General features: G+C 38.4%; 1 protein-coding gene across 22 annotated transcripts in view; it reads right to left on the bottom strand.

Moving 5' to 3' along the window:
- The window catches only part of LOC113535542 (formin-binding protein 1), a 95,518-nt gene that overhangs the window by 40,590 nt on the left and 35,088 nt on the right, over positions 1-19,840 (bottom strand). For 21 of the 22 annotated variants that reach the window (XM_053240121.1, XM_026928907.3, XM_026928904.3 and 18 more), the window contains exons 2-6: positions 12,685-12,800; positions 8,451-8,507; positions 8,127-8,274; positions 2,400-2,462; positions 86-190 (exon numbers count right to left, since the gene is read on the bottom strand). In XM_053240121.1, coding sequence (XP_053096096.1) covers positions 86-190; positions 2,400-2,462; positions 8,127-8,274; positions 8,451-8,507; positions 12,685-12,800 — 489 coding nt within the window. Of the gene's footprint in view, positions 1-85; positions 191-2,399; positions 2,463-8,126; positions 8,275-8,450; positions 8,508-12,684; positions 12,801-18,153; positions 18,705-19,840 lie in introns of those variants that run through there. The other variant, XM_053240119.1, reaches the window with a different exon arrangement.

Below are 19,840 nucleotides of genomic sequence, written 5' to 3' on the forward strand. Positions count from 1 at the left end.
CTAGATCACATCACACTTATCAGACCCAGGTATTGAAAAAGAGGTTAGAAAAAGAAAAAAGAGGGAGACAATAACACACTCCTACCTTCTCAACATCTGCTTTTGTCACATTGATGTCAGCATCCATTTTCTCAAAGTACTGCTGTGCTCGATCTGCCTCTTTACAAGCTCTCTCAAAATTCCGCTTACTCTGTAACACACACACACAAACACACAAACACACACTGGTAAATATACAAGAACAGACAAGGAAAGGGGCAAAATAGTAAAAAAAAATCACATCATAAAACGTTATTCACCAGATATTTTTACAAAACGCATTATTCAATCACAACACAATATTCAACACATTATTCAGTAAAAATAATATCCTGGTCAGGGTCACTGGGAATCTGGACGCGAGGAAGGGACGCCAGTCCATTGCAGGGCACCATGCATACATGCATTCACTCACACCTATGCACATTTTAACATGGCCAATCCACCTACAAGGACACTGCAGCTGTGATACAGCAACTTTACATGCTGCGCCTCTGTGCTGCTTACAATACCCAATGTGCATGACTTATGGTATGGTATGGTAATGCAGCAGGTAGTGCTGTTGGCTTACAGCTCTGAGGTCACTGAGCTCAGTTACTGTCTATGTGTCCATTTGGATTTGGAGCCCTGTGATAGACTGACGTCCCGTCTGGGGTGTACTTGTATTATACATGTTGTATTAACTTGATCACCTTTCTAGATATTGCACAATCCTCGGGCAGCATGCTCAGAGCCCCATTTAGCTCCATAGAGTGATTATTTTACCTTGTTTTCAAGAATTAGAAGTACAACAAGCACTAATAGAGCCCCATTGGGGCAGCCCCATGCTCACTCTTGGCACTGGCTTTTAGACCAGACTTTCTGTTCTCTCCTTGAAAATTTGTGAGCATAGTTAGTGTAATACGTTCCTTCAAGCCTTCTCAACTCTCAACTGCCCATATTCACTACATAGTAGTAGCATAAGTCAAGTGTAATAACCTTTCGACTTAATTTTGTTTCAGGATGTCATTATTAATGTCGTCCTGCCGCAATAAAATTTATGGTCAAAAACCTCTCTTGTTCCCGCTTCATGCCCAGTGTTACCGGGATAGGCTGTGGCTCCGCTGTAACCCTGACTAATTTTACTTAACATCCAAATTTAAATAATTTCAAAGGAAACAGTGTATAAATGAATTAGCTAGTAAAAAAAACAGATATTAACACCTAATCAAATACTTATTAGTGTGAGTACCAATGAGTGGGTCAGTGTTACACAAAATAAGTACAAACAATATCCAAGATATTCTCGAAAAAGCGTATTCATTTATTAATGTATCAATATTATTGTCATTTACCTCAGTCCTAAGGCAAATTAGGCAAAGATGTACCATCATATTTATTTACTGGAGCCATCAGAGCCTTTTATCTTTTTGCTGAACTTTTCAACCACAGCACCTAAACCAGTTACACTCACACACACACCATCTATACACATACACACTGCCAATATGCTTGAGTTTAGTAGCTGAGTAAATTTTAAGTCGCTTATGTGCTTGTAGCCATCCTCCTTCCACTCCTTTTGTTCCTCCCTTCTTTATTTAGTTTTTTTCCTTCTACTTGTTTATTCAAAGGGGGACAATCAGTGTTTGTTTCAAGAGTCCACAACCATTCCATCCTCCACCCACATAATGCACACACACAGACAAAGATTACAAACCCAAATTTTTCATTTGCTATCCAAACACACACACACAGGTTCCAGATGAGTCTGAGACTGCCCCACTGGTATAAAGCATTAAACCACCTTGATGTATGTGTTTTATTTGAATCAAATATTCTATATAATCAGAGTTTGTAAGAATTTACAGTGATTTCTGGTCTCTGAGGCAAATCCTTCAAACTCCCAGCCTATTATTCAGCTATTCATTTTATATTATTTAGTAATTACTATGAAAAATGTAGTAACTAAAGTGAAACTGTAAAGGTATGTAATTACCAGACTGGGGACTGACATGACATGATCCAAGAAAGACACAATTAATACCCCATTTTATGCCACATCACCTGTCACACAGAGCTGCCCAGGAATCTAGAAATATGTGTCAATGACATTCAATAAGGAGGAAGTGTCTTCTAGAACCTACATTTATATGCACATAGTCATCTGACACACTTAGCCAGTGCAACTATTTATTCGTCTCCTCAGTTATTCTGTACCATTGACATTTACATGACAAATGTGCAGTGGATGGAGGTTTGGCAAAATGATTTACCTTGCCATGTTATTACATGGAATGTAGATTTATTTCTAACCAGATAGACTTGGATCAGAAATAAAATCTTATCCCAAATAGTTATTACTGATGAATACAAAGATTCACCTGTTCCAGTTGTTTCCAGCTGTTCTCAATTTGCTGTTGAGCTTTCCGTCCATCGTGGAAATGCTGAGAGAGAGAGAGAGAGAGAGAGAGAGAGAGAGGGTTAGTTCCGCTGTGTGTGTGTGTGTGTGTGATTGTTTGTATCACTCAGTTTACTTTGTGTGTTTCCAGGCATCACACTGCTGTATGCCATTCATGCCAAAGTTCTGGAGTTTGTCTAAAGGCCCGGCACTTGGATTAAGAACTCCAGGGAAAGTGCTCAGTTGGCCAGCACTCAACACTTGCAGTGCTCTCTCTCTCTCTTTCTCTCTCTCTCTCATACACAAACACACATACACACGCACACACACACACACACACACAATCCCCTCTATGGGTTTACCAAAATCAAATATCAGTGTCCTAAAACTGTATGGCATAAACAGCAAATCTGTATTTGCTGTTTAAAAAGCAGAGCTGTATCTACTGGTCAAGCAAGGGAAGCAATCACCTGGGACCCCAAATTTTAAACATCACCCACCATTACTGCCTGGCAAATAGCACTTGATACAGCACATGCTATTTTTATTTATTTATTTATTTTTGCATGATGAACTAGAAATAGTGTATTAATGAACAAACAGCATCAGAATGCATGAAACTTAGGCAGGAATGAAAATTGTTAAAAGTGTCCTTTTTTCATGCTTTCTTTATACTATTTTGAGTTTTAGAATTAATTAATTGTGCCCATGTTTTAGTTACTTTGCACACTTCTCAGAAGAAAACATACACATAGTTTAAGTAGGTGGAGTTCCTAATTTTATTATAATAATCAATGTGCCATATAATATATGGTGTTTGAGATAAAAAAAAAAAAAAAACACTGGACATCTTTAGAAAATTGGGCATAAGCAGACAAAATTGATATAATTAATTTATATTTCATAATTGTATCCATATATCTAACGTTACCCTTAAATGCCACTCCACATTTTTTGAGCATATTTACATTGGCCAAAATGGGTTTCAGGGTGAATTATTGTGATTAAAACAAACTGTCGGACAGTTGTTCTGGACTTAATACTTTCAAAAAAATGGCTGATATCACATAAGAAAAATAGACTTAATATAAGTTCAGAAAAGGGCATAACTGAGATGTGCCTTTCTTTTTTGGCAAACTCTGACCCACTCACAACACATGAGCAACTGTCTATGTAGCATGTAAGTCTGTAGTTAGGTCTGAGTTCTGAATACCAATGAGCGCAATTTGGTATTAGCTATTTTTTATTTACCTAATTTTTCTGATATTTTTATCCAAAGCAACTTTGATTTGATTTGATTGGACTATATAAGTTGAAAATTGAGAGCCTTGCTTAAGGGCCCAACAGTGGCACTGGAATTTGAACTCACAATATTATGATCAGTAGCCGAGTCTTAACCACTAAACTACCACTACCCTCCTGTGTGCACATAACTCAACTCCGAATACTGCTCTTAGAAAGAAGGTTCCAATATAGGATCAAGCATCCTATATTTTGTCTCTACAACAGAGATTTCTCTTTCAAAAAAGGATCCAAGTAGCAAATTAGAAAGCTAGAACTGTTAAACATCCAAAGAGTAGAGATGGGCCCCATTTCATTCAAGTGTTTGTGGCTTGTGTGCATTTGTTTAAGAGAATACCTGCAGGGTTCTGTCTACATGAAGAGGACACTACTAGCCAGAAAGGAATAGAAAATAAGATGAGGAGTAAAAGCGGAACCAGAACAGTGGTAGTGGGTAATGATGAATGAATTAAGGATGACAACTGTAAGCCAAAATCTGATGTAACATCATCTTTTGCAAGCAAGATGCCAGAGAGGTATCTTAACACAGTTTGAAGCAAACCATTAATAATTTAGTTTTCTTGGAAACATGTGACATTTTGACAGCAGTTGTACAGCGGCAGTTGTTAGCTGTGTTTTCCAGTCTTTTTAGTCGTTTTTTTTAGTCTTTTCTGTCTTATGCATCCATCCTATATCTAACATGCAAGCTAACAGAATATGACATGTTTTAGAAAGTACTAACTACTTATTACTTACCACTTACTGTGGCCTGTTAGCTTGTCAATTTGCAGCTTCATAACCTACAGTCAGTAGTATTCAGGCAGTTATCTGCTTTACCTGAAAAATGAGTTGTCTAGACTAGACAAGGGCTGACTAGAGATCAAGTAAAAGTCATATTTCCACTAATGCTATGTTCATTGTGGGAAGCATTAAAAAGCATTGATGTTCCCACTCATAAGTGGGAAGTCTGAACTTGAATTAATTAGTTTCAAGCTTGGCCTGTTCCAGCTACTCAGTAGGGGAAAAACACATGATCACCTCCATGAAAATGTGTTTTGTTAGCCAGCTAACAATAGTGATGATGATTTTATAATGTATTTACTTTCTCAAAACTTTCTCAGCGAATTTATAATCAGTGTCATAGATTTAACCAACTAATCTGATGATGTTGACAGATCTAAAGCAAATACCACTATAAACTCATTTAAAGCAGTCAAGTGATATTTTAGTTACTGTTCACAGTGTGGGCGGCCATCTTGACAAGAAATCATATGCTGACCTCAGGGTTGAGGAAAAATTTTCTGAGCAGAAATTCAAAATTAAGGGGGCATTTTCTTTGGTTTTCCTAGTCGGAGGTTCTGAGTTACAAGATTTAGTCGAATGCAGCATCATTACAGTATATGTACTTTCCGTCACTGTGTCATCTGAACACATGCTTCAATGGAAGGGATAAGACTCCTTTTAGGCATAAGTCCTTTTGTACAAAGTTAACATGGTCAAATGTGATTACATTTAAACAGTGACCTAGAAATAGTGCACATTCTTGAATACTGAATATTCAAGATTCTGAACATTCTTGACATTGAACCTTTCTTCGGTTTAAATTCATAAAAATTCTAAAACTTACTGTTTATTTCCAGTTTTCAAGAAATAGTAATAATTCCCAGATTTTCAGTTTGGTATAAGATTTTTGGACCCCACTGTACATGTAAATATGTATATTTATACTGTAAAATATAATGCCAATGAACATTGTTCAGAAATACGTCAGAAATGCCCAGTGCATTTTTATCTGCCTTGGACCCCTATGGTCTTTAGAATCGGTACAACAGCAACACACACACAGACACACACACACACACTCAGCAAATTCTAAATGGAAATGTGTGTGTATGTGAGGGAGAGAGAGCGAGAGAGATAAATAGAGCAAGTGAGAGGAAAGAAAAACTGCTTAATTGAAAGCTTAATTGAACTGAATGAGAGGGAATTTGTGCCTTTAGAAAAGTCTTTAGACCCACAAGGCAGTCTGTGTGTGTGTGTTTGTGTGTGTGTGTGTGTGTGTGTGTTAGAGCATGCTTAGCACAAGCCCAAAGAGAGCTAAACCACTCACACAAAAGAAACGATTCTCAATTCATTATGGAGTGACAGCACTTCCTGTGTAAGTTAACCTGCACTGCCCTCAGGTTTCTCACTTCTCCCAAAGACTCAGAAACCAGGAACCAGAAACACACACACACGCAATTTGTGGACAGTGTTATTGTACACTGAGATCCTGGCTGATCTCAGATGCTTCAGACTCTGTTTAGATCAATCATTAGACTTATGTCAAATAATTTCAGTCCAAATAATGCAGTCATGCAATTGTGTGTTTATAATTGGTGTTTTAAAGGAACATTAAAGTGAATTTAAGCATCAGCAGTGTATCAGAGACTGTAACCAGGCAGGGAGAAAGAGGCAGAGGACAGAGCTTTGCTGCACTTTAAACCTATGAAACACACAGCCACCCACCCACCTGCCGACACATACAGTATGCACACACCCACACACACCCACACAGCTTCTAAGGCTGGCATTATCCTTGATTGTAACTACATTGGTTGATGTCCATCTGATATAGTTATCATTTACATTACCAATACGATAGCGGAATGTATTTAAAGAGACATCAACATTCAGAAACCAGGTGGGGAAAAAAATAAGTACATCATTTTGGAGAAATTTTGGGCCACTCTTCTTTATAACATTGCTACTTTACAATAGGGCATTTGTTTATGCACAGCTCTGTTAAGATCCTGCCACAGCATCTCAATAGGGTTCAAGTCTGGACTTTGACTTGGCTATTCCAAAACCTTGATTTTTTTTTTCTTCTTCAGCCATCCAGATGTCGAGTTGCTGGTGTGCTTGGGATCATTGTCCCTGATGCATGACATAACTTTGGCATGACAAAACATCTCCACCTTGGTTTCATCAGTGGTTTGTTCAGATACAATTTTGCAAACCTAAAAAAGCTGCCATATTCTTTTTGAAGAGAAGGGGCATTTTCCTAGCCACTCGTCCAATAAAGCCAAGATACTTGTTCTTTTTTTTTTTTGATTGTGCTGTCATGAACATTTACTGTGCTTACAGAGGTCTGCAGGTCACATGATGTAGCTCCTGGGTTTTTCTTTATATCTCTAAGCATTAAACGGCCTGACCTTGGACTGAACTTGCTGGGACACCCACTCCTGGGAACATTGGCAGCTGTCTTGAAGACTCTTCATTTGTAAACAATCCTTCTCACTGTAGAATGGTGAATTTCACATTGTTTGGAGATGGCCATATAACCCTTCCCACATTGATGAGCAGCAACAATTGCTTCTCTGAGGTCATGGCTGATGTTATTTTTTCTTGGCATGAGGTAGACACACCAAACATTCTGCTTTTATAGAGTTAGTCACACTTCTTGATGATTAACAGATCTTGTGCATATCAGTAACACCTGGCTGCTAATTACTCTCTTAATGATTGTGGAACTAGGAAGGGTGCACTTATTTTTTCCCAGCTAGTTTGACTACAAATGACTACATATTGAAATCTGTTGTGTTTTGTTGTGGTCACTTGAGTTTATTTGTTTGTTTATAGAAGTTTTTATAGAACTGAAGGAGAGTGTACTTTCTTTTCCCCATGACTGTACCTATTGGACAGGAATATCTTTGGCTTTGACCTGCCCCTTAGTGGATATCACTTTTAATTCTCCAGACGAACAAAAGGCATGCAGACGAGCATGTAAAAAATGCTGCTCAAATAGAATCCATGTGCGCGCACACACACACACACACACACACACACACACACACACACACACACACACATAGTTGTGTGTCAGTGTTGGCCTAATCTGGCAGCATTTCTGTAATGCTGGCGTACTTTTCTTTCCATCACGTCTGGATTGGCCATCAGAAACTCATGTCTGGAAAAGGTGGGAACATCTGTGATAAAAAATTATGACTCTGTGTGTGCTTGTGTGTGTTGTATGAGTGTGTGTGCTTTTGTGTGTCTTAGACCTGACAGTGAAATAAAATGCACACACTTTAATTATATTCAAGTTCTGATGGATAGATGGATTGACAGATGGATTAATGGAAAGTGACTGGTTGGACATTTGGATAGATTTAATAGATAGATGGACGGGCAGCTGAATGAGGTCAAAAAATGGATGGATGGATAGATGGTTCGATAACTGATAGTTATAAGTGATGGTTATATCACTGACAAAATAGATGGATGCATGAATGAATGGGTATAATCAATCAATCAGTCAATCAATCAATCAATCAATCAATCAGTCTATCTATCTATCTTGCAATATAACAATGTGAATCATCTACTATAGAGCACAGAAGAAGTTTGCATGAAAATGGTTTGTTTACGTTTGTGTGACATCACTTACCGATTTTCTCTCCGCTTTGAGGTCCTGTGTGTATCGCGTGAGCTCAGTGATGATCTGTGATGTCATGTTCTCAGCAACCAGCTCGTGCTGGCCGGCGTAATCATTCAACTCATTCAGAGATGCCAGAAATGCACGGCACCATGTGTATCTAACACAGGAAGTGACATCAAGTAAACATACAGTAAACTCACTGGCCGCAGTGGCTCCCAAACAATATCAGCTATCAGAAAGGCCAACATCTATCAGTTACTGCTGAATTTACCACAATAATTAATTCATTTCCTGTTTAGCAAAATATTTCCTGTACGGTTTAATTGGACTTACTTGCTCTCTTCTTCTTCCCTGGCATTCTTCTTGGGTTGGTACTTCTTGGACAAATTTCTAGAGAGAAATAACATTACACACTTCACTACAAAAAAGTCAAATAATATTCATGACCAGATTTTTTTGTGGAACCCAAATTTAAATCATCAGGGGCAGGTTCATTTGTTCATTTTATTTGTTATGATGCTGTTGTGTTTGGCCATGAGTGTGGCTTTTTGCAAACTATATATATATATATATATATATATATATATATATATATATATACACACACACACATACACATATATATAATTTACATTTACACTTATGGCATTTGGCACATGCCTTTATCCAGAGCAACTTACAGACATGCTTTGAAGTCTCTATCAGTAAATACATTCTGATACTGGTTCTCTAGGTCGCGGACTAAGAATACCATCAGTCTAAAAACTCTGTTGGGGTGGTAATATAGTAAAAAGCACACAAACAACACAAAGTTGTTTTTTTAAGTGCTAATTTATGTACTTCAGGTAGAGGTAGGTCTTTAGATGTCATTCAAAGACTGCCCATGACTCAGCTGTTCGTACATCTAGGGGAAGTTCATTCCACCACCTACGTGCCATAACAGAGAAAAGCCTTGATGCATGCCTTCCTTGTACCCTGAGAGATGGTGGGACCAGTCGAGCAGTGCTAGAGGATTGGAGGGAGCATGGTGCAGTGCGGGATGTGATAGGTGCTTTGAGTTAAGTAGGTGCTGGTCCATTTTTGGGTTTGTAGGTAAGCATCAGTGTTTTAAATCTGATGCGGACAGTTACAGGAAGCCAGTAACCGAAGGCGAGAACAGAGAATTGTCCAGGGAGATTGCAAGGTCCGGATATGGGGATGAATCATCTGGGATGAACAGAAGTTCAGTTTTGCTGGGATTAACTTTCAGCCGATGAGCTGTCATCCATGATGAGATGTCTGCCAGACATGCTGAGATCTGAACAGAAACATGAGTCTCTGAGGGAGTGAAGGACAGGATGAGTTGAGTGTCATCTGCATAGCAGTGGTATGAAAACCCATGTGAAGATATGACTGCACCAAGAGATTGAGTATAGAGGGAGAACAGAAGAGGAACAAGTACTGAGCCTTGTGGGACACCAGTGGACAGTCTGCAGGAAGCAGACATGGATCCCCCTCCACATCACCTGATATGACCGACCTTCCAGGTAGAAAGCAAACCACTGACATGCTGCACCACAAATTCGAAGACTCATGATGGTGGACAAGAGAGTCTTGTGGTTCACTGTGTCAAACGCTGCTGAAAGGTTGAGGAGGATGAGGGCTGACGACAGTTTGGCTGGTCTAGCAGCATGTAGCTTCTCAGTGATGGCCAAAAGGGCAGTCTCTATGGAATGTGCCACTCTGAAGTCAGACTGGTTAGGATCTTGGAGGTTGTTCTGTGAGAGATAGAGAGACAGTTGATTGTAGACAGTTCGTTAGAGGATTTTAGAAAGAGAGAAGTGATACCCGTCGTAGTTGCTGATGTCAGAGGGATCCAGAGTGGGTTTCTTCAGGATGGGAATAACCCTTGCTCTCTTGAATGCAGTTGGTACAAGACCAGATGTTAGGGAGCCATTGATGATAGAAGTGATGAAGGGGAGGAGGTCTTGTGAGATGGTCTGGAGCATTGTGGAAGGGACTGGATCCAATGGGCAGGTGGTAGAATTGCAGGACAAGATGACTTGCAGGATCTCTTCAGTTGCTAGTTTAGAAAATGTGCCAGTGAAGAAGAAGGGGAATCCTGAGTGTGTAGTGTAGGAGATGGGGTAGAAGTGAAGGTCTGGCAGGTTTTTTAAAATCTTCCCATCATAAAAGGTGGCAAAGTCTTCAGCAGTCAGGGAGGATGGAGCAGGAGGAGCCGGTGGGTTGAGTAGTGAAGAAAAGATGTTGTGGATGAGTGGCCACAGCTGATGGCCTAGTCTGGTTTAAGTTGCATCATCCTTAACATCACCTTAGCTACAACCTTTTTAGCAGTAATTTTAGACACATTAATTACAGCCAGCCCTTGAAGCATCACATAGCATCAACTGATTGAAGCACACAATTTCTATTTTATTATATTAAAATCATTAGATTAAAGTTATTGAAGTTATTATTAATTTAACCTTTGTAAAATATTTGTTAAAAATTTTGTAACATTTGTTTTGCAACTCCCAATTCTAAATAAGAAATTCATGCATTTAAATGCATTTAAAAAGCCAGTAAACACACTGAATCAAATTAGGTTTCTTTGTTTTTGCATTGCTCCAATGAGGATAAAATAGCAAACAAATAATGGATGTTCATGAATGCTAGGAGATGTCATAAAAACTGCATGTTTATCTTAACGTTCGATTGGATCATATGTTTTGTACAAGGGATTCTTCTAAAAATGAGCAACACTACATGTTTCAGTTTTGCAATATGCTTTTGTTCACATAGTATCAGAACCCACATAAGTCTGTGAGTAGGAAAGATTTTCTGCACTGACAAGCACATGAATTGTGACTTTTACGACTATATGATTATTTGATTGGAGTCACTGATTGCACTACAGACTACACACAAAACAAACACTAAACATTGTGAACAATATGTACAAAACTAACTGAAGCTCTCTTTCAACATCACCAGTGGCATCATTGTTTGGTGCTAACAGATGTAAGCAGATGTTCAGTTTGTAAAGCAAATGCACAGCACAATAGCTGGAACAAGTAGAGAATTCTGTGAACTCACACCACTCCATCAGTACTATAACAACCAGTCTGTGCATTTGTAATTTGTAGTGTGGACAGCCAGTCTTAATACTGGATTTAAAATATAAATCAGATTTGCAGTAAGATTACAACATGATTTTGGAGTGAACCCTGAAAAAAATTATGTGTTTCTTTCTAACTATTCTTATACTCTGTCTTATCACATTTGTTTTTTTTTTTGTAAGGTCACACATCAGCATAGATCCACTTTTGAAGCATTTTCCTTTGAAAGCGCAGTTAAAAGAAGCACAGTAAAAAGCAGTATTTTCCTGTCTAATAAACTTTTCAATAAGGCAATCAACAGTATTAATTGTATTAAATTAACAGTACAGAATTAAAATTATTAAAATTATTGACTAGTGTGATAGAACAATGCTGCAATAAATCTATCTAAAATGTGCTCAGTAATCTGAAAATTATGTAAATTAACCAGGGTGGGTGTGTTTGTCTTCCATAATCAGACACAATAACACACACACCCACCCACACACACAAAGGGGTAAGACTTCTATAATCCTATCATCCCACAGTACACTCCTCATATTGGTTAAACACTCCCTGTGGGTGGATGTGTAGATTTGCATTAAAACGACATCTGGATCTGCTGAGTGTGTGTGTGTGTGTGTGTGTGTGTGTGTGTGTGTGTTTGTGTGTGTTTGTGTGTGTTTGTGCAGTTGAGCCACGTAATGTTTCTCTCTGTAGGGGATTAAGGGAGTTTCCAACTGACAGCTCTTTGGGGGGGAGGTAGGGGGGATTCAAAGCAAGTGTGTGTGAAGCAGAGTGAATGATCATTATTGGACAATCTTAATTTAAGTCTGCTGAAAGGAGCATACCTTGTTACCATGGCAACACTTACATCCCCCAGACTAGCGCATTAACACATTAACATTACATCTAGAGAATGCTAGTTTTTTGTTACTTAACTTGACCAAGGTCTGAAACAGAAAGAGGCCACACAGAAAGAGGCCATTTGACTGATATTAACAGATGTTCATGATCTGCCATTATAGACACAAGGACACATGACCAACAAAATCGGAAGATTCAGGAATAGCCACAATGGACTGATAGCCACTTCAAACAAAAATCTTTAAAAGCTGGCTACAGTGAACTCCACAAAAAGTTTTTTTTTTTTTCAGTTCAGTGACAATATCCTGCTATGAAAAGCTCACTGTTGTCTGGGGTTAGACATTAGCATCCCTTCTCGTGCATAGAATTGTCTGTTCACTAAGGTACAGATGGCCAAAGAGATTGTAATGGGGCAAGATTCTGATAGTGGTAACCAACTAAGGTACAGTGTACTGTTGTATCATGTATCTTGTTTCAGAGATGCTTTGGGTAAAAGCATCAGCCAAATAAGCAAATGTAAATGCATCTGTGTATATGTACTATGCCTCTACTACTAGCAATACATACACACACATACACACACAAACACACACACACACACACACACACCTGTCACAACTCACCTGATCTGCTTTGCATAGTTAAGCTCGATCTCAGATCGCTCTTTGACAAATTTGGTGTAGCGCTCCACAAAATCTATACCCCACTGAGTGTGCTTCTCCAAGTTATCAAACTGATCCTAGAGAGAAAAAGACAGAGACAGAGAAAGAATGGTAAAAATAAGGTTATTAAATAAGTAAGCACATTATGGCTCGTGCTGGTTGAGTCAAACTTTCCCCAGTTCATAAAGAGGTTGGTGTTATTGTAGTCTCAGCCACAGACACTCCACCTACACTCTATGAAGCATCTGACACTTCTTGTACACTTATATGGCCACAAGCTTCAGAATCTTTAGGATCACAAACTAACGCAATTTGGCTCTCCACACTGCCATATATACGCATTTCAGTGCACCAGTTTCCAACAGAAAAACACTGCAAATACATTTTAGCAACTGAATATTTTTTAACACTCTCTAATATTTCTTATTAAGAGATTTTTATTAAACATGTAAGCCTATTTTATTTTTGGTGAATCTCTTGCCAATAGAATTTCAATAATGCAATGTCATGTTTTAAGTGAGCAATGAATCCCCCCAATACTCAGCCAACCAAGATGGGCCCTAGTGACCCAATGGTGCCACTATAGTGCAGTTTATCAATTATAATGAGGCGGAGCCTAATTTACAAAGTTTGGGGAGTGGTCATACAGAGGGGGCAGGGCTAAGGTCAAAGCTGAAATTCTGTATGCTTCATTTAGCCCTGCCTTTTCAAATTGTGAAATGTTGTTTGGGCCTGTAATGTGAAATGGACCACAGTACACAACTCATTAGGTTTAGATTCATTATGTTTACCAGCTTTTAACACCTGTCGGTCTGCCATGAGATTTTTTTCCGTGCTGGTTTTCGAATAATGTCTTGTTCACCATCTGCTATTTGCCTGCTCCCTCTGTTCCACATTACCTAAAAGTGATCTGTTAAAGTCCCAGTGAAGCGCCTTGAAACTGAAACAGGAAGTCAGGGCGGGGCATATCGAGTGGCTCCTCCTCCTTTTCAAATAGCCAATAGCGTTTAGCCTTCCTCACAGCCCGGGCTAAGCCGCTCAGTTAGCAACATGGATGCAAGTCTGAGCAATACCTCCTTCTTCATAGTGAATGAATTCAAGCCATTTCCTTCTTAACCAACTTACAGTTGGAAAACTGAATAAAGAGTGCGTTTGAACAGCCAAAGACACATTTATGACCCATTCTTGCTGATATGATTTCTCTCACTCAACAACAGCAACTTCAGCAAGGTGATTTTTATAATGTTGGGGGTGGGACACATCAGATTCTAGAGAGAAACTGTAAATTTTGAATGCATCTTCTAAAAGCGAATTTTATCATTGTTTTGGAGCACACTAGCTTTTAGATAACCTTAAGGCTAAGATATTCATAGTAAAAGCCACAAAACAATTTTGATTTCCTGCGGACTTTAAATTTAAATTTTACAATTTTCTATCAAATTATACAATCTAATAAGAAATGTCAGTGTTTTGCTTTATTTAAAGTAGGCCTTTTTCTGGTGCCAGCTCCTTCCTGCATGCACTCATTTAGACAAATTTAACTTTCTAAAATCCCTACTGTTAATCTACTGTACAATGATAAAACAAGATCAATATGGTCTATAATAAATTCAAGTAGTAAAGTATCAAGGCTAAACACATCCGGTCCTACAGAATATAACAGCAAAAAACCATAATATCTTTAGTAAAATGCAGGCTTGCTAATAAATTTTTTTTTTTCTCAAACTGTGAATATGTAGAGGCACACAACATCTGAATACTTTAGTATTTAATTACAAGAACACTGAAACTGTTCTGTTTTGTACAATATCTTGTCAATAAAACTCATATAATACTATTACCTAAGTAGCATTATCAGCGTTATCCACCTATCACAAATCAGACATAATGCAGGTCTATCAATGTGCCCCCAAATTAGGTTATTTAACACGTTAATGAAACTGAATATTGTATGTAAGTATATGACTTCTGCCACGAGCAATTTTTTTAAATATGTAACACAAAAGTACAGTTGATGAAGATATTGTAAACATGCATACCTTTACGTGAATTAATACCGGTATAACTAAAAATAATGTACACTGACCCCGCCCTAATGGTAGGTTACAGAAAGTACCAGACTGTCTAGCAAGAGAGTTGCTGTTGCTCATAGGAAACCCCCAATAATTCGTCAGTGTGTTTAAAATGTCAGTTATACTCATAAGGCCAGGTCTTAGTGACAACTTGCAGAGTCTCCTCCAAATTCAAAGATGAATCAGATCTTAGTCACACTGTCCTTTTTAATAACAAAATAATCCTCAAACATTCAAAGCACATAAACACGCTCTCTTTCTAAGAGTCCATTTGACTTAAAAAAAAAAAAAAACAGACATAAAGCTGCTTTACAGTTCTGTCATTCAATGCAGTTGTGTTATGTTGGCATTATGAGACAGAGTAAAGGACCCTAGCTAGACTCAAGTAGAATGGAAATGATCATGAGTAATTGTTTGGGAAAATATATGGAGAAAAAAAATAGTGTAGCCTTGAGTATCAGCTTGCGATTGAAATTTAGTTAACATTCAATTGAAAGGAAGAGAGAAGAAGAAGTAAAAATGAAAAGAACTGGATTGACAGGAAGCAGGAAGAACAAAACAAGTAGCAAATTGTCTTATGAGAGTTATATTAAAATGGATAAATAACAACTAAAGAACAAAAGACCTCACGCTCTCTCAGCACCATCTGACTGAAAGCCTGATGCACCAAACAGATTCTCAGACAATGTAACTGAAGGTAAAAGCTTAGGCTGTCTAATACTGTTACAGTGAGTAAAAACGTCTAAGACCAGATCAGACAATCTGATTACCATTTATACTCTGAGACCTATCAGCTGTCTCACAATTTGATATCAGGGAACATGATCTAAGCTCAACTTTGCCAAAAGGATCTGAGCTTAGAGGTTTTAACTGTCAAGGTGAGACTGATATTTGAAATAATACAAAACAATTTAGTCTGCAATGTTTAGTCAGTTTGAATCAAGCCCTAGCATGTTTTCCTCCTTGGTGTGGTTCATGTTTAAAAATAAGAACACAGGAATCGCACTTGAGAGACTGTCTGAGGCGGAATAAACCCAACTGAGTGTGAGCTGCTAAACTAACCTGCAAGGTGCAAACTATTATAGCACTGCAGAAATGCTATGAATGTGTTCTGGATATTTGGACCAGTGAACAAAGAGAGAAAAAATGTTGGATGTTATGCACAAATTTTTGTAAACTAGTTACTTCTATAATTATCTTATAGGTTCGAGCTTCCTAGTTCAAGCTGCCAAGAAGGATATAGTATCTCAAACAACTGCTCTTTACTGCCGTGGTGAGCAGAAAAGCATCTCAGCATGCACAAAACATTGAACCCTGAGGTGGATGAGCTACAACAGCAGAAGTAGAACATCAGGTTAAATTCCTGTCAGCCAAGAACAAGAATCTTAGGCACAGACTCACCCAAACTGGAGAGTTGAGGAAAAATTTTTTTTTAAAAATCACCTGGTCTTTTCCCATCTTCAACTGTCCAGTTTTGGTGCGTTCTGAGATGCTTTTCTGTACACCACATTTGTAAAGAGTGCTTATTTGAGTTACTATAGACTGTGCTATGTGTCTCTGGATATTTGGACCAATGAACAAAGAGAGAAAAAACATTGGATACTCAAATTTTTAATAAATGGTATTTGAAAGTACTATGGCATCTAACAGTATCAGTATCTAAAGTTAAATATTACACTGATATACTATTTAGTGTTAGTTTAAACGACATTAGACATTGGGTTTTACTCTAATGAAAAGACGACTGCATACAGAAAAAGCTACTTCCTATAAAAGTCTGTATTTAAACTGTTTTTCATTCCTGCTTGTTAGCAGCTCCTATAAAATGTTCCTATAAAAAGTCCTGTTTAGTGTGTTGAATTACAAAAAGTAGGTTTGGGCAATATGGCCAAAATATCATATCCTGATACTTGAAGACATTTCTATGGTTATATGCATCAGGGTATAAAAGTTTGCCAACACAGTGCTGGCTAAAAAGTAGAGTTGCAATAAAAAACTGCGTTCAGGGATACTTTTATTTTATGTCAGCATAATTTTTTCCCCCCTATTTTCTCTCCAATCCCATTTCCCATTACCAGCCAGCTCTCCACTATCATACTACAGCTACCAGCTGGGGAGGGTGAAGCCTAACCCTCCCCCAAGACGTGATGCCAGCCAACTGCATCTTTTCACGCTGCATCACAGGGCAGTGCAACACACGTATTCAGTATACGTTAGCTCATAGATGCCCACGATTCGGTAGCGTTATTGTGAACGACAGGGGAGATGCCATCCTACCCACCCAGGCCAATTTTGCTCCCTAGGCAGCCAACCGTGGATGACTGCCGCATCACTGGGATTTGAATTCACAACCTCCTGATGACAGGGCAAGTGCTTTCCTGGAAAATTTTAGCATTTATTTGGATGCTTACAGTAAGAATTTGTAATTGTTATAAAATTACTGATGATACCCACAACAGTTCAATAAAAGTCCAATTCTGGTCCAAAAACATGACAACACAGGCTACAGTGCTCCTAGCAACATGCACACTGTTACTTTACACAAAATCACATGCAAAACTGACCACTGCTAACTGACCCATGCTTAGTTCATCAAGCAAAATATTCAGCTACACTTCCACTTTCCACTTTTATGCACTATCCTTCATCAAATGCATATGTAGAACTGGGATAAACACACTTTGCATGTTACCTTATACATGGTGCTTAAATTGTGTGTTGATTGCTCATATGCCAGAGTCATAAATAATGCACGAGTTTTCTAGCACAGAATGCGGCTGAATTACACCTGAAAATATGAACAAACAGCTTAGTTCATCAGGCAGTAAACATTGTGTCAAACATCCCCCATTATATTCTGACTGTATGATGAATAGTACTGTACTTTACCCTACTACCTACAGACTAATGCATCCATTTCCAAGAAATGACTTACTTCCGGGTTCAATCTCTAAGCTCTTATTCGTAATTACCAAAGTTATTACAGGAATTCACCTTAACAAATCCCACAAAATGCCACAAAAACATCTGATTACATAAAAAAGCACCCGCTCAGGCTGTTTACACAGCGCAGTTCCCTTCTGTTCTCAATCAATGTTGACATCATATACTTCATCCAACGGAACGCAGAATCTTTCAAGAGAGAATCGTTCTGCATCTAAAACTCAATTATCCCTTCACCGGTATGATTATCTAGATGGTGATCTGACCAAGACTAGACAAACACTATCCTGAGACATGACTGAGACTTCCACATGCTGAATCTGTTAATCCTCAGACTGCAGTTTTAATTACAGTTCAGGATTATTGGGCTGATCCAGAATCAACATTAAGCTAACATTTACAACAACAGGCTCACCTTGGTGTTGCTCCAGCATCCACCCATCTTCTCCTCCACCATGTCCAAGGCTGAATGCTGTCCCACTTCCCTCTCACACGCTCACACTACCTCCCTTACGGATTCCCTTTCTCTCATCTCATACACAGTCGCTCTGTGTAAAAATGACCTTATGATTGCACATAGGGAAAGTGCTAAACACACTGTTCACTCACTTTCTGACAGTGCACAGGAGAACAGGAAGGAAAGAGCTGTGTGTGTGTGTGTGTGTGTGTGTGAGTGTGAATGTGTGTGTGCGCATGTGTAGACACCGGATGTTTATGTGGGCTGATGCTCTAAAAGTCTGCATGCACATTGGTTTTGCTTGGTCGTTTTTTTCAGGCTCTCCAAACGTTTCCTGTCCATACCTGAGACAGAAATGTAACGCACCTAATATATACTATACTCGCTATCTCTCTCTCTCGCTGTCTCACACACACCCACACACACACACATACACACGTTCTTATGCTTATTGTTTTATACAGGGACATTTAGGTTCATTAATGTTCATAATCCTGTTCTTTAACGCTGCTGTTATATACAGTAAAGAAATTTTATAAGAAATTCAGAAAGTGAAAAGTTTCTAAAGATCTAATACTATAAAGAACAGTAAATAGTATCAGAACAGTAAACATTAAATCATAATTTGCTTTTGAATTTAATTGCATAAATTCTTTTAGGTACCCTGTCATGTAGTTTTATGGGAAACTCGGCTGGTAGGCTGTTCCAAGCATTCTGGAGCAGCAGGCATAAAATAGGCATGTAGGACAAAAGTTGAATATAAAATACTGGGTGCATTTGACACTTTACTGTGCATACTGTGCATACTTATGTGTTTTATTTTTTTTTCTTTAAAATTATACTATACTTCAATAATTATACTTATTACTTCTTGTCTTCAAACAGGATTATCTTTTAAACTAGTAATGGTATCATGCTTTTTACATTTTTTCTATTTTACCTTTACTTAAGAAATATCTAAATCACATATTCAACAATTACATCCATTTGAACACAATAAATGAATTCAAATGATCTACTCTTACTATTTAACCTCTAAAACCTAGACTCACCTCACTGCTACACACCATTCTAACTTCTTAATGTGATCTCACTATAGAAGCTATAACCAGCTGAAAACAGGGAACAAAATCAAAAAGGTCAGCAAAATCAAATGAAAACATTTACAGTTTTACACGATGTGGGGGTTGGAGGTTGCTTTTGTTTCTGGTATTTAAAAAAAAACTACATATGTACATTACATGGCCAAAAGTATGTGGACACCTGACCATCACACCCGAGTGGCTGACCTCAGCCCCACTGAACACCTTTTGGAAGAACTGGAACACCGATTGCGCCCCAGGCCTCCTCACCCATCGTCAGTGCCCAGCCTCAGTACTGCTCTTGTGGCTGAATCAGAAATTACCCACAGCCACTCTTCAAAATCTAGTGGAAAGCCTTCGCAGAAGAAAGGAGGCTTTTATAACAGCAAAGGGGGAATGGGATCTGGATGTTCGCAAAGCAAATATGGGAGTGATGGTCAGGTGTCCACAAAATTTTGGCCATATAGTGTAAGTGACCAAACAATGAACAGTCTGTTCAGAGGATGAAAGCTGGTTTTTAAGTCAGTTATGTTTGCCATGGCAGCTGGTCAAATAAAATTACA

This window comes from Pangasianodon hypophthalmus, chromosome 15 (genome assembly GCF_027358585.1).
Source record: "Pangasianodon hypophthalmus isolate fPanHyp1 chromosome 15, fPanHyp1.pri, whole genome shotgun sequence".
NCBI classification, from domain to species: domain Eukaryota; kingdom Metazoa; phylum Chordata; class Actinopteri; order Siluriformes; family Pangasiidae; genus Pangasianodon; species Pangasianodon hypophthalmus.